We start from the raw sequence: 27,692 nt of genomic DNA, 5'->3' as shown, positions 1-27,692 counted from the left end.
GCCTCATGCCTGTCACAGCAGGACTCTTTCAAGAGCTGCAGCCACAGTGACCAGAGGCTGCTGCAGCCAGCGGTGCCCTCCTTGCTCCCAGAACAAGCTGTCCAAGCTGGTTGGTTCAGGGTCCAAGGTGACTTAGCAGGGACCTGCTGCCTTTCCTGAGCAGCCCTGCTCCTGTGCACAAACCTGTCTGGGCTGTTCCTGCCCCCTCAGAGCTCCCTCAGCTCCTCACCCCTGCAGTGCACAACTACCCACCTATGCCTGGTCCCTCTGGGCTCCTTTGCTCCTCCTCTTCTCATCATCCATTTTTAGGATACCTGACCTCATTCCCCTGTAACAGAGCCACATCTGTGCCTTCCACAGCTCTTCCTGAGGCTCAGGATCTTTTCCCAGCCCCTCTTTGTTTCTGAATCCTGTCCCAGACTCAAACTGGGCACAGGAGGGACTGGGACTGTGATCTCTCACTCTTCCTTCTGTCTTAAAAAAACCCCAAACTGTTAGACCTGACAAGACCTGAGTTCAGGATGGGAAAGGCACCAACACCTTCAGGCCTGCAGAGCTGCTCCATGCAATGCTCCCAAGTGTCCCAGCCAGGCCCACAGCACATTCACCAGGCACAGTGGGAGCAAGTTCAAAGGAAAACTCCTGCTGGGAAAATAAATTTTACATGGGATGGGGTCTAAAGTGCCCCTGCATGCAAGTGAGCCTCCATACATGTTCTCATGGTCACAGGATCACAGAATCATCACTGTTGGAAAAGACCTCCAAAATCATCGAGTCCAACTGTGCCCAATCCCCACCTTGTCACCAGCCCAGAGCACTGAGTGCCACATCCAGACACTCCTTGGACACCCCCAGGGATGGGGACTCCACTCCTCTCTGGGAGCCCCCTTCCAGTGCCTAAAAACCCTCTCAGTGAAGAAATTCTTCCTGATGTCCAACCTGAACCTCCTCTGGCACAGCCTGAGGCCATTTCCTCTTGTCCTGTCAGATTTACACAGGTGACTGATTAACACCCTTTTTGGGAGGCCCATTTGAGAACTGGCAGAGCATATAAAATTATAAAGAAATATATAAAGTGTATTGGGAACAGCACAATCCCCTGTGGCAGATCTGTTAGGACTTTAAAGGTTCTCTCATTCCTGCCACGGACACTTTCCAGAGGCCACATTGCTCCAGACCCTTTGCCAGCCTGGCCTTGAACCCTCCCAGGGACAGGCCAGGCACAGCTTCCCTGGGCAGCCTGTGCCAGTAAGATGAAGAGCTCCAGGAGAAGATTTCTGGAGCAAAAAGCAAGCAGCAAAACATGAGTAACTTGTGTAGGTGTCACATGAGTGATCCCACCTCGCCCATCCCGTTCTGTCTGTGCTTACAAGAGTTCAGGGTGAAGCCACAGGAGATCAGTCACATCCCCAGCTGCCACCTCTGCTTGTGTGCCCTGAGGCTGGCCCAACTCTTCAGCCAGCTGGGGGGCAATCTCTTCTGGAGGGAAAAGTTTCAGAAGTGCTCCATGCAATGGAGAACTCTTCCCTGTCTGGATGGTTTAAGAAGAGCAAAAAGTGCTTCTCAGAGGGGTGCTGAGCACAGATCACCCCAGGCTGCAGTGAAACCTGCCCTGAGCATGGAGAGGACAGGAGGGAGCTGTTCTCCGGGGTGGGTACTCCACAGGATGGTTGTTCTCCAGGGGAACAGGCACAAGCCAGCCCTGCCCTGCATTAGGACCACACCAAACTCCTCTTCTGCCTCCAGCCTGACTTCTTTAAAGTGTGGAGGGCATGTGCAGACAAAGGTGATGATTTGCACTTTCATATAATCACAGAATCATCAAGGTTGGAGGAAACCCTCAGGATCCCCTAATCCAGCCACCAGCCCAGCACCACCACATTGACCCCACATCACATCCAGACACCTTTGAACACCTCCAGAGACAATGACTCCCCCACCTCCCTGGGCAACTTATCCCAGTGTCTGACCACTCTTTCAAAGAAAATATAATTTCTAATGTCTAATCTGAATGTTCCCTGGAGGAGCTTAGGGCCATTTCCTCTTGTCCTACCCCACTCCTTTCAGGCAGCTGTAGAGAGCAGCTTTCTCCTCCTCCCACATGAGCTGCCCTGCAGAGACCCTTGGGCTGGTGAGGTCCCAAGAACCAGGTCTGGTGACACAGCCCAGTGTCTGAAGGGGAATACAGGGCTGAGATGCTCTGCTTGGTTTTCCACTGCCATGGCTTCTCCAAATGTGGCTACTCACCTCAGACCAAGAGACTCCATGCAGGTCTGCATTAGAGTGATTTTTCCCCCCCTCTTTTTCAAATATCTGAGTCATTTTCCACAAGTTTATGAGACTCCTGTGGATCCATTGCCAAAAGCTTTGCCAGCCTGGAACACCTATAGGTCACCCACAGCACAGTTTTCAGGAATTACCAGTCAGGCCATGTGAACCCCAGTGTCTTTGTGCTGCTCAGAGACTCCTTTTTTCCATTCAGAAGGGGAAGTGGCTTTAAGGCACATCATGACAGCCCATGAGTTACCAGACTTGTATGGCACTGGTGAAATATTAACTCTCTGTTTGCATGTTGGCTGCACATCCTAAGCAAGCTGGGAAGGGGGTGAAAATGGGAGCCAACAGGAGTGGGGTGGAACCAGTACCAGACAGAAAGGGATTGTGTGGTGGTTATTTTCTTGCTCTTTCAGGTGTTTACATTTGGTGTCCATGTTTGTCGTTCTGGGATTCAGGCAGGATTTGAAGGGAAAGTGTGCATCCCTCAGGGACAAACTGACCCAGCAGAGGAAAGGCAGACTGCTCAATGACCAAGGCTTTTCTCAGGATTACAACTGAAGCAGCAAAACCAAGTGAAGACTGAGAACAATTATTTTCAGCTAAGTTCTATCAGAAAAACTTGCCAATCAGTTCAATAGACAAGGTGACCAGACAAATGGGACAGAAAGGGATGCTCTAGCCACTGTGGGGCAGAGGCAGGCTGGCATTCACTGCCTGCACAGCACAAAGGTAGATTTGAAATGCAGCAAAAACCTGTGTCAGTGAACTCCAGTTGTCTCCAAATGTGGCAGCTGCCTTGGCTTCTGGGCACTTAGAGAGGATGAGACAGGACCCATCACCCAAGCTTTGGAATTGAGCTGCAGGGTCCCTTTGTGGCACTGCTGTGGTCCAAGCCTGGCCCCAGGCAGGAGGAGTATCCAGACCTGCCTGAGGCCCCTCTGCTTGCTGGCTGAGAGTGCTGGGCAGGGCAGGCAGCTCCTGCAGGCTCTGCAGGGTGCATGCCCTGAGATGAGGAACCAGCTGGAAATCTGCAGAGGGTCTGGGAGTCCCTGACAGCAGGAGATCAGCTTTATGTACCTGCTTGAGGAGAGGGAGGCCAGGCAGGAAGAAACTCCAATAAATGCTGTCACTCAGAGGGCAGAAGGGAAGCCATTCCTCATTTTTATCCGAAGGGGAACACTCTGACTCTCCCATCTCACTGGAACTTGCCTGAACCACTTTTTTTTTCTGGCTTGCTCTCAGTCCCGTGAAGGATCTTGAGCTCCCAGAGAGCCAGTGTGCCTCATCTAGAGTTGTTAAAATTCATGTTCTGCCAGTGCTGATTTGTCACAGACATCTTTTATAAAAAATCCTTTCCTTAGGATTTTTCCTCCTGAGAAGCTGAGAGGTCTCAGGAACAAAATGTAAACAATGGTTATCTGCTGCTGTGGAATGCAACAGGTGCATCTGTGATTGGCCCATGTGGTTGTTTCTAATTAATGGACAATCACAGTCAGCTGGCTCGGACAGAGAGCAGAGCCACAAGCCTTTGTTATCATTCTTTCTTTTTCTATTCTCAGCTAGCCTTCTGATGAAACCCTTTCTTCTATTCTTTTAGTATAGTTTTAATGTAATAGATATCACAAAATAATAAATCAAGCCTTCTGAAACATGGAGTCAGATCCTCATCTCTTCCCTCATCCTCAGACCCCTGTGAACACGGTCACACTGGTTCCACAGCATGTTTTTTGTGGGGGAACCAGCCCTGCCATGCAAACACCTGAAGTCCATGGGTTGGCAGCTTTGAGGAAGCTCCTTACCCACAGACAGGTCCCCAGGTGCTGATGCAGGCTGAAGTGCCCTGTGCAGAGTGAACAGAGCCAGTGTATGGTCAGAGCAGGAACTCTCTGCTCCAAAGTGCCTGAACCCCAGGAAAGCCTGGGGCCCTCTTGCACTGCACATGCACCCCCTGTGCCTCTCACCTCTGCCTTTGTGGCAGCCTGAGCACAGGGCTCCAGCTGCCCTCTGTACCTGGGGCCTGCTCACATCTGGCTCTAAAACACATTCTGTCATACACATTTAGTTATAAATCTGTCTTGGTTTCTCACTCTGAAAGGAAATGAGCACATAATAGCCACACAATTTTTTTTTTTTGTCTAAATGTAACACATTTATCTGTAAAACAGATAAAAAAGGAGAAACAGAGGTGTCACAAAGACCGGGCTTACACTGCTCTGCTTCTCTTCTTGCCTTCTGATGGGGACCTGTCTGCAGGTAAGGAGCTTTCTCAAAGCTGCCAACCCATGGACTTCAGGTGTGCAGAATTTTTCATGGCAGGTGTGGGTCCCCCACAAAAGACATGCTGTGCAACCAGCACTGGCAGAACACTAATTTTGAGTACTCTATATGAGGCACACTGGCTCCCTGGAGCCCAGGTTACTGAAGGTTCTTCACTGGTCAGACAGCAAGCCAGAAAAAAATGGTTCAGGCAAGTTTCAGTGAGATGGGAGAGTCAGAGTGTTCCCCTTTGGATTCCTGCTCTTGGACATTCCCATTGCCCTGTGTGATCCCCCCATATCCTTCCTAATCAAGGAAGATGCAGCTCTGAGTTCTGGCAAAAACCATTTCAAACAGGGTAAGAGGGCTCCCTCCTGCAAACTCTCCCTGAGGTGCTGCGAATCCCAGCCAGCCAGGAGCAGGTTTCCATCCATCCCACATAACTCTGTGCCAGAAGGGCATTGGTAGGTGTAGGATGTCATCATGCCAAGTGCTGACCCAAAGCTTGGCTGCTCCAGGTTGGACCACTGGGTATCACCAGCCATTGGCATCAGGGACCTCCTGTGGTCTGCACCATCCCTCCTGAAAGGGTTTGGTTTTCCCCAGCAGTATCCATGGGTCATGCTGTCCATGGATGTCAGCCAGTGTGAGGGGCAAGTGTCACACCCACCCAGACAGCCCCATCACACACCCCTGTGTTTACAAAAACCCCTCACCAGGTCCTGCAGAGCTGCAGCCATGGCCAGAGCAGAACCAGACCTGTCAGCTCCAGGATGGGGAGACATCACTGTCTGGAGCTGTCAGGAAGGACACCTTGGCAGCTTTCTCTAGATGAATACAAAGAGGAATTTGGATTTCAAAAGAAAAGTCCAAGCTCTGGAGACCAAGCCTCCTAGCAAGCATGAGGGAGCTGCTTCCCAGCAGCCTTGATTTATCTGGGAAGCGTGTTGGGAAGGCCAGTGGGGAGGATTAGAAAGAACACGCACACCTGATGGCAATGCTCTGAGCCCTGCAAGGGCTGCCAAGGCCTTACATAATGCTCAGATGCAGTTGTGCTCCCCTGGCAGAGTGTCTGGCTGCCAGTGGTTTGTAGGTGCAGTAACAACATACCATGTGCATGCTGGAAGAGTCGTGTGTCAGTCTAATTAACGACTTTGTGGTTTGTGAGCACTTACCTAAAGCAGATGGGCACTGTGTCTGTTCCTCTGCCAGGCAGAAAGAGTCCAAGGTATTTCAAAGTGAGCAGGTGCTATAAATTATAATTACCAAGCTTGTCGAGGTAGAGAAAGCAGAGAGAAAAGAAACCTGGTGGATTAAGAGATCAAGATAAACCCATGGTTTTTTCTTTTCCAAATGCCTATGGAAAGCTTTTTTGGGAGTTTCTTGCAGATCAGCATTTTGGGAAGGTGTTTAGCATGTGTCTGGCTCTTCAGGGTGAGTGTTGTCTATATCAGCCTGGCGGGGGTAGGGAGGATTTACTGCCAGGCAGAAGAGTTAAAGCCTCAAGATCCTGCACCATGAGACTGAGCTCCCCTGACCCCCTTTCCACACTTCACTTTGGGTTTTCTCTCGTGCCCCTGGCAAGATGCTCCATTCTGCTGGCAAACCCTTGGGTGAGAGTCTTGTGGTTCATTCCCTAGCTCTGTATCCCACAAGGACTGACTCTCCTGCTGTTGGGCTTCATGGCATCCAGGAAAACAACCTGTGACTGTGTCTCCGTCTTCTTCTGTCTCTTGGCAACTCCTCCTGTGTGCAGGAAAGGAACTGCTTCCCTCCTGCCAGCATGTGCCAGTGCCCTACAGCCAGCCATGCTCTGCTGCCTTGTGGCAAATGCAGCCAGGGCAGAGGCAGCCACTGCCAGCGCCAGCATGCAGCAGCCCCATTCCCTCTGATCCTGGCCTTGCCCTCATTTTATTTCCCCTCTCTTCATCACACTCTTGCCTCCCTCTGGAATATTTGCAGAATTCTCCTACCACTGTGCCACTAACCTGCTGTTCCCAGCTGAAATCGGCCAGGGGCTCCCTGAGGAGCACTCTGGTCCCATCAGACCATCCCCACCAAGGGCACATTCTTATTTGTGACCCTTGTGTGACAGCAGGGCTGTCCTCTGCTCCTCTGGCCTTCACAAGCTGAGGGGGTGCAGTCTGGAGGAGAAACTGTGCCGTAAATGTTGTTCTTAAAAATACTGAAAGCATCTTCCTGTTTGCTAAAGCTGTAATTTCCCATTATATTCTGATTTCACTCCAGCTGTACTTGACCCATAATCAATAAGTGCTAAGTCAGCCTGACATGTAACTCCCTGTACACAGGTTAATTGTACCTCTAACTAAAACAATCCACTTCCTCCATCCCATTAGTTTGCCACCATTTGGACTCCTGTGGAAATGCAATAAAGGCTGCTTCCTCCCCTGTCCCTTAAGGCAGGTAATTATTTTCATACATATGGCCAGAGATTAAAATGCAAAAAAATGACTTATAGCAATTTGAGAACATGTGGACTTTGATGTAGACAAAGGAGGAAGGCTCTTCCCACCAGATCAGATTCTCACAAGCATATAAATTCTTATGACAGAAGGAAGAAAAAAATTCCTTTGGAATCAACATGGCCTGAAGAGCTCAGTCTGTTCATTCCTCATTTCACTTCTTTGATCTGTTTGAGATTTGACAGTTTGCTGTTCACAGCAATATTCTTCTCTATAAATCACAGGTGATGCTGTAAGGTTTGGGGAAGGTGTTGTTTCCATGGGTTGTTCAGGGGATAAAAGCCATGGACAAACTGACACCTATAAAGTCAGTACAGCACAGCAGTGACCAACACCCTGCTGGCACAGGAGCTGTCTTGTGGCAAGCCCACCTCAGCTCTGATTTACTGGCTTCAGAGTCTTTCTGGAGCACAAAAGGAGGCCAGGGAAGAGCAGAGAGGTTGCTCTGATGGAGTGCATGAAGATGGGCTGAAGCAAAGTGACTGCAAATGTTTCCCTGGTGATTGCTGCTGCTGAGCACACAGGACCTTGGATTTCCCTCTTATGGACACCTCTGCAGCAGAAAGAATTCCTGCAGCAGGAAAAGGAGCCCAGGGTGGGCATCACAGTGTCAGCACCATGCTGTCCTTCCACTTGTGAGGGCACAGGCTGCTCAAAGCCTTCCCATCCCAGCTCTGAACTCCCCTTTTCCCTGAGACCGCTCTTCCAGCTCGGGACAGCAGCACAACCAAGTCAGGGAGTTCTGTCCCCACTCCTGTTTTCACGAGCCTGATCTCCATTTTGGCACTTCAGGCTTTGATAATATTTCTCTAAAGGAGATGGTCTGTGAGGGTCCAAGAGCAGACATTCACCACATTCAAGTGACCACTGCAGGCAGATGTGCCACACATCTGGATGCGCTGAAGTGAATTTTCAGGCACTGATGTAGCCATGGTGTGGTGTGTCTTTGCTGAAGTTTGGTTGCTGCTAGTGTTCCTCACAGCTGTAGGGAAGCAGGAGCCTCTCTGGCTGCACTGCCATGATCCCACCTCCCAGGTACAGCTTGCACAGCCTGGGAGTCCCCTGGAAATGGCACAGTGGCCCCTGAGGCTTGGGCAGTTGAGCCAGAGCACAGACAGGGAAGAGATGATACCATTTTGTTTCAGGTGGGCTGATGTCCCTGGAAGGGACTGATGTCCTCTCCTGAGGCCACTTCTCATAATTTGGTCCATCAATGATAAAGCAAATTCAGAGGAATTACTGCTTTTTGGCACAGACTTTGAACAGATAACATTTTCTGGTTCTGTGTACCTTGGGCTGTCCTCCAACCTGCCATGCCCTGGCTCTTCCCTCCAGCCAGTCTGAGCTGCCACTGGAGATCTGTGTTTGTCACCAGGACTGGCAACAATGGCTTAGCAAGATCAGACCAGGTTTGAGGAGGAAAAGGTGCATTGGAATACCAATGCAGTTCAACATTCCAATTTTGGACTCGTTCCTCTGTTTATTTGGGCCTGACCCAAATCCCAGGTCTGGGTTCAAGAGTATCCCTGAGTGGGAAACAAAGTGCATGGCTGGACCTTATTGCCTGTTCCAGCAGCTTTCTTTGCCATTCAGCTCATCTCCCCATGCTGTTCAGAGTGTGCTCCCCAGTACCTCTGAAAACCATTTTTACTGCAATGATGAGCAGCAATGTATTTTCAAAAGCCAAAGTTGGTAAATCCACTTGGCAGAACATGCATCACTCTCTTTTATTGGGACAAAACCTGTATCTTGGTCACTGTGCTCTTGCTAGGACCCAAGAAGCAGCTCCCTGCAGCCCACAGGTGACAGCAGGGGGATCAGCCACCGTGGTGTTTGGCACAGCCACAAAGAGCCCTGGGCCAGCTTTGTAGCTGGGATGTTGAGTGCCTGGGACCAGGGGACTGTGTCTTTGTGCCTCTGCTGTGACTGGGGTGCTGGATCATTCCCTCATGGTGGAGGATCCTAAAATACTGCCAGGAAGGAGATCAAATTCTTCTGAGTCACCAGCATGGCCTCACTACACAACCTTCCTTCACTTTGGATAAGTTTCTGCTGTGCCCACGTCTCCCTCAGGCAAACCAGGTGGATTTGTCTCCCCTGACCGTGGCTGGCTAGATATTACCTCACGCCAGGAGCAGTGGAAAATGATCAGCATCTGCAGAGGGTGAATCATCTCTGTTATCTCAGAGCCCTCTCTGGGGGATGAATCACTCTCTGGAGGAATCTGGTTTTCTCTTCTGGCTAAAGAAAGATCCCATAACTGGTTTCAAGTTCTGTGTGAATAAGGCTGGGTGAGATGTGGTTTTCCTACACTTGGAAGGCAAAAGAAAAATGTTCCTGTCCCAACCCCTCAGTTTTATCCAGCAAAATCAGCCCCCAAGCTGGCACACCCCAGAGCAGGGGTACCAAAGCAGGGCTGAGCATCTCTGCTCCCCACAGCCCCCTGCACATGGCCCAGCCACATCTGTGTAACCCTCAGGGAAATCTATCAGAGGAGATAATCTTGCCCAAAAATACAAATGCAAGGAGCAGCTTATCCTCTAACCGGGGAGGAATTTCTCTACACTCCAGAGCTGGAGGGATTTGAATTCGCAACTGTTGTTTTCAGAGCAAGTCAGAAAGGAGGCATGGCTGGTGCTACATCACAGACATGGATTTTTTCCTGGCAGTAGGAGGAACTCAGCTGGTTAGATTCGAGTCTTTTCTGCTTAGCAGTAAAAAACCATGAAATGCAGTGTGGTTATCCCAGTACAATGGTCTCAATGGCATTTTTAAGAGGAAGATTTAATGACCACACACAAGCTGTTGACTGTATCATCCTCAAGGAGCAGTTCACTTTAGCAGTGCCACAACAAATCCTTGCTGCATTTGTTTTCCATTCATTACTTGCTGTTTTTCAGCAATGAGTTGCTGTGAAGTTTATGTAAAGGCAATGTTCATGTATCTCATGCTCGTAAGTGTCAATGCTGTGAAGGATCCCAGGATTCCTCTCCCAGGAAGACAAGAGTGTTGTGTGGTTTACGAGGCTAACAGCTAAAAGTTTAGCAAACTTCAGTCAAGAACTGGAAAATAATACAGAAAAAAGCTGTCTACATGAATTGGTATCTCCTCCAAGGATGGTGTGTGGGGATACAAGGCACAGAAACTGCCCCAGCTGCATCAGCTGCCTCATCTGTGCTCATGATGTGTAAAAAGCAGCAGCTTCCTTTCTTTTGAAATCCTTTCCTGGAATGTGCAGAGTAGGTTATTCAGGTCCCATTGACCTTGAGTGGGGCCAGCATGTCCATGATGTCAGCTTCTCTCTTGAGACTTCACTTTCCAATTTCCCCAACCACTGAGCTGGTGGTTGGCAGCACTTGCAAGGGGATGATGGGGATGGGGATGATGGTGATGGGGATGGGGATGGTGATGATGGTGATGGGGATGATGGTGATGATGGTGATGGGGATGGGGATGATGGTGATGGGGTTGGGGATGGGGATGGTGAGGGACTCCCTTGCCACGCCCCAGCACCTCCAGAATTCCCACTTGTGCTGCCAATGAAGAGGTCCCAGCACAGGGAGGTGTTTGGAGCTGTGCTTGTCCAGCAGCTTGGCAGTGGCTATTCCTGCCTGGCTGTGCCCTCCAGGCACTGCAGTCACCTCCAGACTTCTCTCTGGTGACTGTGGCAATGCAGCAGGGCCCCTGGTGCTCACATATCTCCCCAGATTGTTTCCCCTTTCTCTGCCCACACTGCAGTGACTGCAGAACCCACCCTGCAATAAGCAGAGGTCCCTCAGAAGAGACTCTGACACACGCTGAAACTTGGCTCCACCTTCACACCCTCCTCAAACACACTGTCACTTCCCATCTCAGGCTGGAAGAGCTTTCAGGAAGTGCCTTGGCTGCCCCCAGAGTGTGTCCTGGGCACATTGTGAGCACTGAAGAAATAACAATCACAGCTCACATGCACACTCCTGCCTCCTAAAGTCATTAAGTTCCAATGTGTTTCCATTAACCTTTGTCATGGCATAACCCATAATTGTCATGAACCTGAGCTCACTCACCCACCTGAGCACCCAGGCCGTGCTGTGTGTCCCTGGTGATGGCTCAATGGAAATGACAAACAACAGTTGCTCCACACAAGACACATGTCAGTGCCAAAGGAAGGTGGGTCCCAGGTGTTCAGGCATTGGTGTGTAAGCTCACAGGTGTGTAAGGAGCTGTGATTTATCCACTTCTGGTGAACCACAGAGGAGCTTCAGGCAAATTGGAGACAGGGAGATGAGCAAGGAATGGACACACTTAAACTGGCAACATCTGTCATAGACTCCTGGAATCCTGGAATGGATTGTGTATAAAGAAACCTTAAGGCTCAACTTGTTCCACCCCCTGCCATGGCAGGGACACCTTCCACTATCCCAGGTTGCTCCAAGTCCTGTCCAGCCTGGCCTTGGACACTGCCAGGGATTGAGCAGCCACAGTTTCTCTGGGCACTCTGTGCCACCCTCACCACCCTCACAGGGAACAATTCCTTCCCAATATCTCATCTAACCCTGACCTCTGCCAGTGGGAAGCCATTCCCTGTGTCCTGTCACAGCATCCCTTGTCCCTAGTCCCTCTCCTGGAGCCCCTTTAGGCTCTGGCAGGGGCTCTGAGGTCCCCTGGAGCCTTCTCCAGGTGAGCACCCCCATCTCTCCCAGCCTGGTTCCAGAGCAGAGGGGCTCCAGCCCTGGACCATCTCCATGGGCTCCTCTGGACCCCACGAGCAGACCCAGCACTGTTCTTTGCTGAGGGCCCCAGGGCTGGACCCAGCACTCCAGCGTGCCCAGATCTGTTCAGAGCCCTCTCCCCAGAGTTCAGCATGTCCTGTTCCTTCTGTCCCAAGGGCTGCTCTCCCTTCTCTTCCCTGGCTGCCCTGTGTGTGGCAAACACCATGGTTCCCACACAGGCCCTGCTGCTGGGTGAGCTCTGAGCCACTCTGCTCAGCCTCCAGCTGCCTCCTGAGCCTCCTCCATTTCCCTGGGCCTGGCACCATGGCCAAGGGGGCAGTGCCAGGGCCCAGGGAGAGGCTGGTCGGGGAGCTGGCACAGCTGCCCAGCTTTCAGCACTTTCTGTAGCTGCACAGAGATTTTGGCAATCCTTCTTGCACCGTTCTGACCTGAGGGGTTTTGGAGGTGTTTGCAACTGGGGATAACAAAGCCCTCTTGTCTACACCAAAGACACTTTGTGTGGAGTCTAGGTATTGCTCTGATTTCATTTCCTGAGCATCCCTCGTGGAGAGCTTCCCACAGAAACATGCCCCATTGAGTCAGGAGGGAAGACTCACTGCAATCCAAACAGAGCCCTGCAAACTTTCTCACCGGGTCCTGTTCCACAGCCAACTGCAAACATGTTTGTGTCTTGAACTTCCATTCACTGCCTGGGATGGTTTTCACAAGTTTCCAGCTGGAAATGGAGCCAAGCACCACTTGTGAGTCTTGCTGGGGGGCTGAGAGCCTTTCCGTGGCACGGCAGGGATGCCAGGTGGAGGAGCTGGCCTACAGAGCAATAGTGTGTCATTCACAGAATCATAGAATGCTTTGGGTTGAAAGTGACCTTTAAAGGTCATCTAGTGCAATCCCCTGCAATGAGCAGGGACACCTTCAACTACACCAGGCTGCTCAGAGCCCCATCCAGCCCTGAATGTTTCCAGGGGAGGGACACTTCTCTGAGCAGCCTGTGTTAGTGTTTCACCATCTTACTGTAAAAAATGTCTTCTTTATATGTAGTCTGAATCTCCCCTCTTTTGGTTTAAAACCATCACTCCTTGTCCTATTGCTACAGCCCCTGCTAAAAAGTCTGTCCCCATCTTGCTCATAGGCCCCCTTTAGGCACAAGAAGGAGCTCTGAGGTTTCCCCAGAGCCTTCTTTTCTCCAGGCTGAGCAGCCCCAGCTCTCTCAGCCTGTTTCCAGAGCAGAAGGGCTCCTCTGGGACCACTCCAAAGCTCCATTTCCCCACTGAATCTACAATTCATTATGGTAGCAAAGACACAAGAGGCAGGCAGAAATTTAACCCAGTTTCCCCTTCCCAGGTGAGTACTGCAGTCCCTGGCTGCCTTTGTCCTCTCCCAGCTGGTATCAGTTGATAGAAGAACCCTGCTCCTCCCTGGGCTCCTTGGGCAGGCCCAGGGCCCCAGAGCTGCTGCCTGTGCATGCCAGGCTCCAGAAGGGCTGAGCAGGGCACAGGGAGCAGCACGAGTGGAGCTGGCAGTGTGGCAGTGGGGACAGAGTGGGCTCGGGCAGGGTAACCACAGAGCTGCCCTCCCTCGTGGCAGAGGGTGAAATAAGCACAGGTAGGAGCCTTTTCTCCTTTTTAATGCCTTTAATAAAAGTGATCAGTGTCGGGTTGAAAGAACCAAGAGGTCCACATTCACACCATCACTGCTCCCACGAGTGACTCAGAGAAAGAACACAGATTTGTCTGCTGGTCTGTGGGCACAGCTACAGGTTCCACCCTATAAGAACATAAGGAAATCCTTTGATTCTCCAATTTAACATTTGAGCTCCTCTGTCTAGCCGACATCTTTAGGGTAGGGTGAGGGGTAAAAAGGTCTTGGTGGATACTCGATTCTGTTCCTCATTTCTAGTCATCACTTTGATTCATCAATTTTGTGTTGGCTCATTGTTTTAGGGGTTTTTGGCTAGGTTTGGTGAGGGGTTCCCTCCCGTTGCATGCTGCATCCGATGTCATTTGCATGCCAACCCTGATGTCCCTTCCCCTTCACCCTCTGGGTGCCATCCTCCAGGAAGCAGCAGGGTGCCCCTCGACAAAAGGGGGAATTCTCAACCATCAGCAACAGATGATTACAATAACAAACAGTAAGAACTCTACCCTGGCAGCAACTGGCCCAACCTGCTAACTCTGCAACCTTTAAAAAAAGTGGTCAGCTGTTCTACTCATAACAGTGGGGACAGAGTGGGCTTGGGCAGGGTGACCCCAGAGCCTCCCTGGCCGTGCCCTCAGCTCCTGGGGGTCCCCAGGCAGCTCCTGACTCAGGCTGGGAGCTCTGCCTGAGAAAGGAGCTGAGCTCTTGGCCCCAGTCATTAGTAAGTTATCGGAGAAGTGGAGCTGCAATGACATCATCTCCTTCTTATGTTACTACAAGGAACTTAGATCCTATTATGGGAGAGGAGGTAACTCAATCGAGCCTTTCAAGATAAACTCAGACAGGAAGAGAGACACAATTGCCTGGAGGCACCAATTAGACATTTCTGGTGAGCTCAGCTCTGTTCAGCTGACACACGTGTGCTCTGGGGCCAGGGAGACAGGAGCTCCTCTCTGGTGTCCCTGGGCTGGGGTGGCAGGGGTGGCAGCCAGTGCTTCCTCACCGTGCTGCTGGCTCAGCCCTCACACCTTCAATGAGCACAGCTCTCCCTCCAGAATGTCCTTTCTTTGTGTCCTGTGGTCTGCTGTGCACAGGGAACCACACAGGAGCTCCCTGAGAGCACAGCCCAGCCCTGCACCACTCAGTGCTGTGTATCTTCAGTGGCAAGTCTCCTCCAGCTTTATCAGGATAACAGCCCAAGGTGTTGCAAAAAATACCTGTGAGGATGGGCTCACAGTATTTTTTGTCCAGTGCCTTGTGGTGACTGGGCTGTGGGGAACACCCCAGGCTGTGCTGCAGGGCAGTTACTGCACATCAGTGGCCTAAGACATGCAGACAGCTCTCACTGGCTCTGATGTGTGTGAGGAAGGAAAAAACAGGCAGCAAAATCTGGGACATGTCCTGACAGCATGGTATTGAGCCTTTCTGTTGGTTTCCAGGCAGCAGCTCCCCCTGTAAATGCTTCACAGCCAGAAGGAAATGGTAAGAGATGGGTAAATTTGCTTCTGCCAGTCATAGGCTGAGGCATTTGCACCACATCTGTAAGGGAACAGAGAGGCTGGTTCTGGTTATCCCCTGGTTATTCTGGTTATTCTGGCAGTTATGTTACCAACAGCTCAGAAACACACTTGTACATCCTCTGAAACACTCTGGAAGCATTTCTTGGGAAAAGACAGTTCTCAGAAACTGCTGGGTTTGTGACACAGAAAACACAAGATGTCAGATCAGCTCAGGATTAACCCAAACCTCACAACTCTCTCACTGCACTGAGGACTGCACAGACCCCACCCCTGCCAGACTTCCCCAGTGGCTGCACTGCTGGCATTGGTTTGTCTTCTGCTCATTGGGAAGGAGGAATCTCCCACTCTTGACCTTTTCTCCCTAGAAAAGGATTTCCCTATTTGCCTGGTTCCTTCTAGAAGTGTTCCTGATGCCACCATCCCCTCTGGACTGCTCCTGACAAGAAGGCAGTTGACTTCTCCCCAAGCATTTATCAAACACAGACAACATTCAAGCCATGAAGGGGCTCTTCCAAGGCATGTTGGGCCCTTAGCCCTGGAACTCAGTATGAAGCTGACCTGAAAATGTCCTGCCCAAGGGAACACTTCCCTTTCCCATCCCACATGGTCCCTCTGCCTCCCCAGAGCTGTCACTCCCCAGCAGCAGCAGCAAAGGAAGCAGCTGGCAAGCTGAGGCACACTCACATCTGGAGCTGACCTGGTCCTCTCACCATGGCTCTGCACAGATGTGAACATCTGCCCAGGGAAAAAGCTGCCTCAGAGCAGTGGACTGTGGATGTCCTTGCAGGCAGCTCCCTCTCTCACTACCCCTGAGTCCCCAGTCTAGGTGACTGCAGGCACTTTTAGGACTTGAGTCAGTGTCATGTTGGAGTCATATAATCACCCTGTAACTCTCAGCAGCAGATGCAGCTCTAAAGCCAGAAACTGAGACTTTCAGCAGCTGCTGGTTTTCATAAGCTGTTGCTCTTGAATGTCCCAGTTAAGATCACCTCCTTCTGCATGCAGCAGACAGACCAGTGCTCTGCAGAGCCTTGCTTGAGCCTGTGAAGCCATTTGGAAGTCCTGGCCATGCTGACATCTGGAGGCCCTGTGTGTGATCCTCTCTCCAGACCCACAGCACTGCTCAGAGCAGGCCTGGGATGAGCTCCTCTCCTGAGCCATCCAGCAGCTCTGCCAGAGTTGCCTTCCTCTGCAAGCAAGCAAAGGGTTAAAGCTTGCCAGGAAAACCAACTGAGTGATTTGGTGAAACAAAGATTAAAACATCTCCGTGGAAGGTGAGGAGCCAGCCCTGGCCTGTGCTGTCTCATTTACCCACTAATCAGCCCAATTACCTCAGGTATAAATCATAACACAAAACACTTATGGAGCCAGAGTCACACACTGAAGAAAGGAGAGAACTGTTGGGTTGGTTTTTGTTTAGTATAATTGATATAATTACTAACAACTCTGTGCCAAGAACTTCAGCTTTTCTGCTTCCAGAAGAGAGTAGAGAGCTGTCTGAAAGCCATAGCAATTAGCAATCCCCAGATGCACAGCTTTTATTAGAAAGAATGCACATCTATTGCAGAAAGAGCCAGCAGCTCCCTGAGGAGCAATTAACCATCCCTTGGTGCCAGGAATGCAGCTGTCACTGAGCCCATGTCCCCTCAGCAGGGCTGCAAAGGCAATGAGGAGTCCTGCCCATCATGCTGCATGTGAAATGCCTTCACCTGGACATTGCCTTGTTCCTCATTTTAACTTACCTGGCTCCAGATAGGTGCATCTTGCTGTGCTGTGGTCCAAGCAGCTGCTGATTCTGACAATTCTCAGGTCCAGCTCACTGTACCAGCAGAAAGTCTCCCTTTTGCTCCACTGAGGAATCTGAGCTCTGATCTCCACACTCTGGAGCAGACTGACAGAAATCACATGGCTGGAGCTTCCCAACACCCCAGAAGGTGACCCCAGAGAGTGTCTCATGGGCAGATGTTGGGGAAGATGAGACAGGAAAGCCTTATAAATATGATTGCCTGGCAAAAGATTTGGAGAATATAGAAACTATAAGTGAGATTGAAATGAAAGCAAGCTTTGAGATACCTCAGCCACTGAACAACTGGAAAACAATGGTGTGGCCAGCTGAAGGTAATCCCCTTTTGATGGAACAACACCCTCTGCTTGCAGACAGGCCCAAGGGTCAGAGCAGACCCTGCTGGCTTGGCAGAAGGGGCCCAAAGAGGAGTTTTTAGGGTTTAAAATGTAACACAGTGTGGTAATGTAATGATTCTTATAGGCTGTATGCAAATGCTGTAGGATTTGTATCTTGTACTAGATTGGTTAGTGAGAATCAGAATATTCAGCACAGGAGAAGATTTATGGTATTGTAATGGGAACCTCGCTCTCTTACTCTCTAATCCTCTCTTTTACTCTCTCATCCTCTTTACCGCGCTCTTGCCTTCTCTCTCTTTCCCACTCTCTTTACTTCTCTCAGCCTGCTCTGAGCTGTGGCTGGCAGCTCCCAGCAGGGCCCTGCACCCAGGCCCTTTGCAATAACCCACAAGTTCCAAGCCCTGGCTGCAGAGATCTCTTGTCTCCATCCATCCCCACCATCCTACCCCCTGGCACTCCTACAGACAGCAGCCACACATCACACCTCACCAGGAGGTCCCCAGGCAGCCCTGCAGAGCTGGGGAGCAGCAGAGCTGGGGTTGTCTGAGCCCTGCAGAGGTGACCTCTCACTGGCAGTGAGCTGTGCAGGCACAGAGCTGTGGACACACGGGGCTGCAGCCCGAAGCCATCCAGGAGGGTTAACAAAGTCCTTGGATGGATCCAAGCACTCAAAAGCTTCCACCAAGGACCTGTGCTGCACTCCTCATACCCATGGACATCCCTAGGGGAAAAAGGGCCTTTCCTGGGTGTTTCTAAACAGCCACAGAGCAAATCCAGCAGCATTCATGGTTTCCCCAAGCCCTGGGGCACCATCACAAACCAAACTCCTTTGTGGGTCAGACTGAGGAGCTCATGAGCAAAGTGGGATGGAAAGTTGGACATAGGCTCCACCTCGCTCCCTTGTCCTGTCCCTGCTCCTGTCCCTGTTCCTGTCCAATCCCTGTCCCTGTTCCTGTCCCTGTCCTATCCCTGTCCCTGTTCCTGTTCCTGTTTCTGTTCCTGTTCCTGTTCCTGTTCCTGTTCCTGTTTCTGTTTCTGTCCCTGTCCCTGTCCCTGTCCCTGTCCTATCCCTGGTCCTATCCCTGTCCCTGTCCCCGTCCCTGTTCCTATCCCTGTTCCTGTTCCTGTCCCTGTCCCAGCTCAGCCTGGTGTACCAGCCCCTGGCTCTGGTTTAGCATCTCCATTTCTGAAAGTTTAGTTTGGGTTTGAGAAAACATAACTATTCTCATGGGTATTTTCATCATCTGTTCTTTAATTAATTAAACTTGAAACTGAGCATTCACTTTAAAACAATTTTCATTGAACTTATAGGGATTTGGATGAAAGAATATCTCTGGGGAAAATAAGCAGTGCTGCTTTTTTTTATTATTATTTTAACAGTTTATCATGCCAAAACCTAACAGAATCCTTACGCCGAGAAAGGAATGGGAAAAAATAAGCAAAAATTAACATTTCATGCAGAAGTTTAAATTTTGCTTAAAAAGTTCTTGTTTGTCCCAAAACATTTTGATGAAATTTTCAAATAGAATCCTTAGCCTTACTCTGAGCTGCTACAGGGTTTGCTTTCTGATCTTTATTCTTTGGAATTGTTGTCTCAAGAAGATGAATGATGTTATTCTCTGATTTGTTTGTAGTTGGGGGGGGGGGACAGTAAGTAAATTGGAGCAGAACTTGCAATGCCCACTCTCTCAACGGCAAAAATCAAAATCCATTGTCTTGTGTTGGTCCCCTGAGCAAGGACACAAAACCTGTGGGAATGGAGCTTTGGGTGTGATGTGCTTTTGTGGTCTTCTCAACTGAACAGAATCACAGAATCAATCACAAAATCACAGAATCACAGAAAGGTTTGGGTTGGAAGGGACCTCAAAGCTCATCCAGTCCCACCCCTGCCATGGCAGAGACACCTTCCACTGTCCCAGGTGGCTCCAAGCCCTGTCCAACCTGGCCTTGGACACTTCCAGCTGCTCTGGGCACCCTGTGCCAGGGCCTCCCCACCCTCTGAGGTTAATATATTAATGTGGAAAAATGGGAGTAACGGAATAGGGGTTTAACCCACCCTGGGTTATCATTCCAGTCTAAGGTGATGCTGTACCAGAGCTTGCACTCTGCATTTCAAGGACATTTTTCTGAGGGATATCTCAGGAAGGTTTGACTGCACTTCTTAACCAGGTACAAATCTCCAGATTTGTCCAGCCAGGTCAGGCCAGCCAGGGCAGGAAATGCTTCTTTCTGTGGTGTAGGGAAGGTTTGTTTCCCAGGATTATCTGAGAATTTCATCCAGGAAATACCACGCACACCCCCTTGCAGAAAGCAAGGCTTGCACCCAGCCTCTCCCCTCTCCCACTCATGATGGGGCCTTTGGTCTCCTGCAGTTATTTCAGTGTTCTGTAAACTAAGAAATGTTGGTACTCTTTGAAGAAGGGTCTTACCTGGGGGGTAACAGTGTCTGCTAGACAAACACTAGAGCAAACAGGGGGGTTTGCTCTAGTGTTCCACTTTCATGAAAAATATTGCTTTATATAGTCAAGAATCATGATTTCTTTACCACATTCCTTTCTGGAGGATCATTGATTTGAGGGCTGGGCCATGACAGCTCTGTTAACTTCCTTCTCTCATGCTTTGATAAGAGACAAAGTGCTTCCTCTTTGCAATTTGAATTCAGAGATCTCTGCCTTAGATAGCTTGGAAAAATAAAATAAGCTCTGTTGGCTGTGGATGGAAATTAAAATTTTGTATAATTGGTTCCTGGTATTTCGTCCAAATCTGAAGTATTTTCCTCTTATAATTTGGTTTCAAAATCTACAGATAACACATTGTATCCTGCTCACCATCACTGCAATAAAAGGTCTTTAGAGAGATGACTCCCAAACCTAAGTTTTAAAGTTTTTCATAATAACCTTTATATTTTTTGGCTTGTCATTCTATTTTGAAACAAAAACAAGTGTTCAAAATTAAAATTTCTCAGCAAATTAAACCTCAAATTCAACAGCCTTAAGCTTTCCATGATGATTAAAAAGAAGCAACTGGCAAATGGAGGGGAGGACAGGCCCAAAGGTGTGATAGCAGAGCACTGGCTCAGCTCCTGCCCTGTGATACAGGGTCTGGCTCCTGCACAGGTACCCCTGGTGGCTGGGATCCCACACAGGACCCTGAGCAGGGCTGTGAAACAAATACATTTACATTCACTTTGCACCTTTACAACTTGTTCCAAAAGTAAAAAAAAAAGTGCACAGTTTGTTTTCAGACACTGTACTCACTCCTCCATGTTCCTGCTCCTAGACTGTGTTGTCTGTAGATGGACAGACAACAGGAAAAAACTCTCCTTTATTTTAGTTAAGTTTTAAATAGCTAATGCAAAAAAGTTCCCTAGACTATTTTTTTCCTTTTTCTTTAGACCTGTTTAAACCTACTCTAGACTAAACACCCAAAAGACCACCAGCAGCTTGCACCTGTGGCCCACTAGGCCGGGCCTGGGCCACAGCATTTCCAGCAGCAAAAAACTGATGAGAGACTGAGTGAGCTAAGCTGCAACCCAGGGAGGGGACTTTCTGAGTTTCTCATCACTTTTAGAGCAATTTAGAGCAAACATTTCCCACTTCCAGACAGGTCCTTTCCTTCTGGAACGGGGCTGTGGCTCCAGGTCTGGTGTCCTGCACACCCGTGGGCGAGGCTGGGCTGGCACTGCTCAGGCAGACCCAGGGCAAGCCCAGCCCAGGAGATGCAGCTTTGGTGCTCCGAGTTCAGGGGTGCCTGCGAGCCCAGGGGCCACCTGGAATGACTCAGCCCAACCCTGGGGCTTCAGAAGCTGCCATCAGCTGGCAGCACCAAATGAGCATCAAGGAGGGATGGCCCTCATGATGCCTTGTGAATGCTGACCTGGAACAGAGACCAGATGGAGAGAAAAAATAAAGATCCACCTTGGGCAGCACAAGAGCCCAGCCAGGGCTACGCTCCAGGTGAACCCAAAATGGCCACAAAATGGATGACAGGTCACAGGGTCTCTCACTTTTATTAGTTTTGGTCCATTTGCATATTGGAGTTAATTGTCCAATTACAGCATTAGCCCATGCAGTCCCATTCTTCTTGCTTCTCTCTCTTCAAACCACATTCTTTCTTCTCTTGGACCTGAGGTCTGGATCATTTGTCCTTGGTCCCCAGCTAGAGAAGGAATTGTTTTGTCTCCCTATTCTGTGAAGAGAGCTCACCATCCCTTTATGTGAATTTCAGACCCACACACTAAAGCAGCACAGAATCTGAAAAATAGAAAAGCTCAAATCTGAGGCATCACTTGGCAGTGGGCAGATATCAGTTTCTCTGGGGCTGGATTGAAGGCATTTGAGATGATAGTTCATGTTCTGACTCAGGTGTTCATTATTTCTTATCAGTAAAACAGTCTCACTACTGTGAGTTTGCAGCTTTTCATTAGAAGGCACAAAATGGCCAACAATCTCTTGGTACAAGGTCTTTTAAAGCTAAACTATCCAATTAAGAACTGACACCTAGATTGTTTTCTCTTTTAACTGAATAACTGATCCCACAGAGCCCCCAATGCCAACTTTTCTGCCCAATTACAAAATGCCACCCAAACCCATGGAGAAGGAGGAAGAAGAAGCATGAAGAAGAAACCCAGGATGACACCCTGTGCCCTCCATCTTGCTTCCATCCACAACATACTAAAAATCCCAAAACCTCAATTTCCCACCAAGCGACACACCTACACTACTCTCTATAATCTATTTCACACTTTTGTGGATTCCAGTCGATCTTGAAGTCTGGGAAACTTTCTCCATGGATGAGGGTCAAAGTCAGTGCTCCCCTGGGGGTCAGGGCATCCCAGAGCAGAGAGAGAAATATTCCCTGTGTGCCCTGGGTTTCCACAGGCAGACATCTCCCAGCACAGCTGGGAGAATCACAACACCTTCTCATGTTAATCACTATTTACAGCCCAGTCCAATATCCCTGGCCATCAATCCATCCCCTATTTACAGCCCAATCCAATGTCCCTGGCCATCAATCCATCACTGTCCCTTTGCACAACACCTGGGGAAGGGCTTTCACTGATCCCCACCCTGTTTCTCTCCCACCCAGCCGCCTGGATGCAAACCTCATCTCCGTGGTGCCCGACAGGAGCTTTGAGGGGCTGCTCTCGCTGCGTCACCTGTGGCTGGACGATAACGCGCTGACGGAGATCCCGGTGCGCGCCCTGAACCACCTGCCAGCGCTGCAGGCCATGACCCTGGCCCTCAACCAGATCTGGCACATCCCCGATTTCGCCTTCCAGAACCTCAGCAGCCTCGTGGTGCTGTAAGCCTCCTCCACTTCTTATTCCCTCGGCTGGGACAAGGTGCTGCCCAGGGCCTCCTCCTGCTGTGGGAATCCCTGCTGCTCACTCCCCCTGGGGCAAGGGGCAGAGGGTTTGTTCCCCCTCATTTGATATGAAATGCTAAATTTGCCTCTTTTGGTTTTTGTCATATTTTCCCCACTTTTCAGTGAAGAGCTAGAAAGCTCCCTGATATAATTCAGGAAATGTTTTGTATTAAAAAAAAATCAGTAACTGGAAACAAAAACCAGATTATTTTCCTTGAAGACTCAAGCAACAAAAACCTCATCTCTTTAGGTCCCTCCAATCCCTGTGTCAAAACTACAGGAATTTCTAGCAACATGAAAAAAATAATTAAATTGCAACAATCTGCAGTGAGGTCAAAAAAGTAATATTTTAATTCCTTGGAAAACATACTAGCTCACTCCCTCTCCTCCCCTCACTCCCTTTTATGACCAAATATGATTTTAAACCAAAGGTCGAACGTCAACACCTTGTCCAAGCCAGTGCTTGCTTATTTGCATGAGTGTGGTACATCTGCAGGTCAGATGTTCTGCGGTGGTTGCTGTCCAGTTCTCGTTGTTAGCATCTCCTGGCCAGAACTGGGAGTGCTGGAGAGAGCAGCGCTGCTCTGGCATGGAAACGCTCCCAGGGGAGAGAGAGCAGCGCTGCTTGGGGTGGAAACGTTCCCTGGGGAGAGCAGCGCTGCTTGGGATGGAAACGACTCCAGGGGAGAGAGAGCCGCGCTGCTCGGGGATGGAAACGCTCCCTCCATGGGCAGTGAGACACCAAACCAGCCACAACCTCCGGCAGAAGGGAACCGATCCCTTTGACAGCTGCTCTGGAGGGGCATCCTTTCTATCAACAGATTATCTTCCCTTTAAAAGGAACTTCACATGTGCAAATTGCATCGTTATTACTTTAGTGTTGATTAGCAAGTTGGGGTGTGATTGCCAAATGCTTTAGAGCTCCTCTATCCACATGAAATGCCACCTCTAGTTTGGTAATTTGTACTGATAGCAGGGTGTTAAGTAACCTCAGCATGTAGTGCCTTAGTGAAAGTTTAGCAATTATTCCCCTTTCAAAAATTTAAAGTGTTTACTGAGACTATCCAGCATGGAAAGTGCTTGGACAAAGCACAGTTCAGAGTTTTATTAAGCATCAAATTCATCTGTTTAGACAAAGCATAAAGGCTTATTTAGGAGAAAAGCAAAAAGCAACTTGAGAAAAATCAAAAAAGTAGTTTTCACCCACAATAGTGCTCATTCTCTAAGGCAACCATTGGCCACCATAATGCAACCACTTCAGTCAGCTTTAATAGCTCACTCAGCGGGTGAGCTGACATTTGGGGTTTCATTTCAGCCTCCAAAGCATGCTGCTTTCATTCCGGCTCATCCCATACTGTGGGCAAGAAGCAACTCCTTAATTAACCAGGCAGGCTTGAGAAATAAAAGTCATTGACCATTAGGTCACAAGGGAGGGAATAATGTCCCACCACACACAATTGGAAGGGAACACATGTGTGATCCTGCCAGGCTCTGCGGGACACGATGCTGCATTTTTGTGGGATCACAAGTGTTTGGCAGAACTGGCCCCATCAATCTCTCCCCTGCTTCCATGCAAGCCCTTGTCAACACATCACCAGTGGAAAGTCACCCAGTGTCCCTCCTATGTCCCAAGCAGGGACATGTCCCTGCTCCAGACTCACCCACTGAGCTGACAAGCCAATGTTCCCAAAAGGCAACCAAGCTGGAGAGAAGGCATTCCCCACCAGGGTGCAGATGGTCTGTGGCCTTCCTCTGCAAAGTCTGGGTTTGCAGGTAGATGGAGGATCTGGCTGCTGCTACAGACACAGAACTCCCAGCTACAGGGTCAGAATGAGCCCCTGGGGAGAAAGGCAAGGGCAGAGGGGCTGGGCACAGGGGAAACCCTCATGTGCAGCCTGGTCAGGACTCAGGGACACGGCGGGACATGGCTGGGCATGGCTGGGCATGGCTGAGCACAGCTGACCATTACTGACCATGGCTGAGCATGGCTGACCATTGCTGACCATGGCTGACCATGACTGACCACGGACTGACCATGGCTGAGCATGACTGACCATTGCTGACCATGGCTGACCATGACTGACCATGGACTGACCATGGCTGAGCATTACTGACCATGGCTGACCATTGCTGACCATGGCTGACCATGACTGACCACGGACTGACCATGGCTGACCATAACTGACCATGGCTGATCATGGCTGACCATGGACTGACCATGGACTGACCATGGCTGAGCATGACTGACCACAGCTGACCATGGCTGACCATGACTGACCACGGACTGACCATGGCTGACCATAACTGACCATGGCTGATCATGGCTGACCATGGACTGACCATGGACTGACCATGGCTGAGCATGACTGACCACAGCTGACCATGACTGACCATGGACTGACCATGGCTGACCATAACTGACCATGGCTGATCATGGCTGACCACAGATGACCACAGCTGACCGTGGCTGATCACAGCTGACTGTGGCTGACCATGGATTGACCATGGCTGACCACAGATGACCATGGCTGACCATGGATTGACCATGGCTGACCATGACTGACCACAGCTGACCATGGCTGACCACGACTGACCATGGCTGACCATGGCTGACCACAGCTGACCATGACTGACCACAGCTGACCATGGCTGATCATGACTGACCATGGCTGACCATGGCTGACCACAGCTGACCATGACTGACCACAGCTGACCATGGCTGATCACGACTGACCATGGCTGACCATGGCTGACCATGGCTGACCACGACAGATCATGGCTGACCATGGCTGACCACGACAGATCATGGCTGACCATGGCTGACCATGGCTGACCACGACAGACCATGGCTGACCATGGCTGAGGGCAGAAGCCTCCCAGCTGTGCTGTTGCTCCTCCACACACCTTGTGCCCTGAGCAGAACCATTTCACCATCCTGCACAGCCACAAGCACTGACATCAGAGCCTCAATCTGGAATACTTTAAAGGTTTGGTGTCTGCTCATAAATGACATCTTTGTTGAGGAATTCCCTGATCTTGTTCCCATCTATTGCTACTGCAGGCTTCGAGCTAGGGCTGCAGGCTGTTCAGTGAGCAGAGCCCCATGTACATCACTCATCATGAAATCCATGACTCTCTGTAACTGGCACCATCCTTTCCCAGCTTTGATAACAAAGGCTCCATGTGCTGGGGTGCTGGCACTGTGCTTTGATGGCAGAAGAGAGGTAGATATTTGATCAGGATACTTCATGGGAATAGGTGGTTACCTTCCAGTCTGATCTATTCAGGACCAAATGTATCTTAATACCTGCACATGAAAATAATCCTGAATACTTTTCAGCTGATAGTTTGTATGAAGTAAAGGTTGCTTTACAAAAATCATCATCTTTCTTGAGCATAAGAAATTTTTCATTCAGCAGTCAGCATCTGAAACCCCCATGCTGCTGTGCTGACAGTCCAAGTCTGACAGCAGCTCTCAGTAGTGTCCCTCATTTCCTCTGTCAGCTGAATTCAGCAAGAAGTCTCAAGCCAGGAATCACAGCACCTCTTTCAGTCCCTCTCTTCAGAAGGGTTCTCAAGTAAAATCTTACATTGCCAGGGAATCCCCCCTGCTGCAGATGTGTCCTTGCTGCCACATCTCTGCAGTGGGCTGCAGTTCCCTTCTTCCCTGCTGTCACCAAAGGAGCTCTCAGCAGAGGTGCTGGGATGTGGGTGGGACACAGAGCCAGAATGAACTTTTCAAAACAGGCCAAGCACTACAGAGGTTTGCCCTGTAATGAGGGACCTAGATAGAGAAAATCTTCAAGTAGTTTTACTTTCATCACATAGCAGAGAACCCCTTAGGTTAGAGCAAATGAGGTCAAAACCCAGATCCTTCCTTGTTTGGGTCCACAGGGAGCCTTGGCTCCTGGAAACCTCCAGGAATCATTTTGGCGCCATAATGGGAGAAAAAGAGAAGCTCCACTCCTCTTACCTGGCCCTCACCCTTGCCTACCTGGCTGAAAAATGGACTCTGGGAAAAGTTGTTCTCATGCCATTACCAGTTAGTTTTGTTTGACACCCTCTAATTCTTGTGCTGTGTGTCCATCTCCTCTGTGCCATTGCTGGATTTGTTATGTCTGCTGCACCCTTCCCTCAGCTCAGCTCTTCCAGTCCCCATCCCCTTATCTGGTTTGAAACATGGAATCCCAGGATGGTTTGGGTGGAAAGGGACCTCAAAGCTCATCCTGTTCCACCCCTCCCATGGGCAGGAGGGAACCTTCCACTGTCCCAGGGTGTTCCACTGCCCCACCTGGCCTTGGACACTGCCAGGGATCCAGGGGCAGCCACAGCTGCTCTGGGCACCCTGTGCCAGGGCCTCCCCACCCTCACAGGGAAGAATCTTTTCCCAACATCTGATCTAAATCTAACTTTTCTCAGTTTAAAAAAAAAATCTACCCTCTTTCTCCCTCATCCTGTTACTACCTGCCTGTATAAAATCAGAAGTTAGTTCTCATATTACACTCATTTTTTCCTTCACACCTTCAGATGGAGAGACCAACTCTGTATACTGCATCAAAGCCAAAAATTAATTCTGGTTTATATCATGATACAGTCCTGTTCTGCACCCATTTTCTCTCTTCCAGCCATCCCTGTCACTTCATTTGCTTTTTTCATAGCTACTAAGCACCAATACCTCTTTCCTGGAGATATATAAAAGCCTGATAGTGTGTATGCTCATAGAAGACTGGTTCTCCCCTCTGCTGCACTGGACATTCACACAACCTGAATATCAGCAGATAATTTATTGTCAAGGTCACTCAGCAGCACTTTCCAGCTGGAAGTGTGAAGACAGTAAATGAAGGATCTTTAGTAGAATTCCTCTTTCTTGCAGTTTTTGTCATTAAAGGACATGATGCAGCTCTCTCCCTAACAGAATGGTTTAGTGAATAGAAGATAAAACTTGTTTGCAAGACTCCCATTCCCATTCTGTCCTTGTTCTGGTGGAACTCTGGCTGAGACTTTCAGAAGGGACCACTGCTCTTAAGTGTTTTCCTTGCCCAGGAGCAGCCATCAACACATCCCAGCTTTCCAGGGAAGCTGATCAGTCATTTCAGTGACATCTGTGGGACCTGGGGCCTCCTAGCACCCAAAGCCCAGCCTGGTGAGGATGAGCCTGTGAATCCCTGCCCTCACCTGTGCAAGGGGGTTTCCGGTGTCTCTCCGAGAAGCTGTTGGGGACTTTGGTGTTGGCAGGGAGTGCCAGGCATGTGCAATTCATGATCACTAAGGACAATATTGCCTGGGACATCTGGATCCCA

The 27,692-nt window shown here is 49.8% G+C and overlaps 1 protein-coding gene across 2 annotated transcripts in view; it reads left to right on the top strand.

Moving 5' to 3' along the window:
• Positions 1–27,692, top strand: part of LGR6 (leucine rich repeat containing G protein-coupled receptor 6) — a 172,400-nt gene that overhangs the window by 91,663 nt on the left and 53,045 nt on the right. The window contains exon 5 of one of the 2 annotated variants that reach the window (XM_030965677.1): positions 22,114–22,329. The exons of the other annotated variant lie outside the window; for it this stretch is intronic. Within the exon in view, the coding sequence (XP_030821537.1) occupies positions 22,114–22,329 (216 nt within the window). The remainder of the gene's footprint in view (positions 1–22,113; positions 22,330–27,692) is intronic. 2 annotated transcript variants of the gene reach the window in all.

Source organism: Camarhynchus parvulus, chromosome 26, assembly GCF_901933205.1.
Source record: "Camarhynchus parvulus chromosome 26, STF_HiC, whole genome shotgun sequence".
NCBI classification, from domain to species: Eukaryota; Metazoa; Chordata; class Aves; order Passeriformes; family Thraupidae; genus Camarhynchus; species Camarhynchus parvulus.
This window is presented reverse-complemented; position numbering and strand designations above follow the sequence as displayed.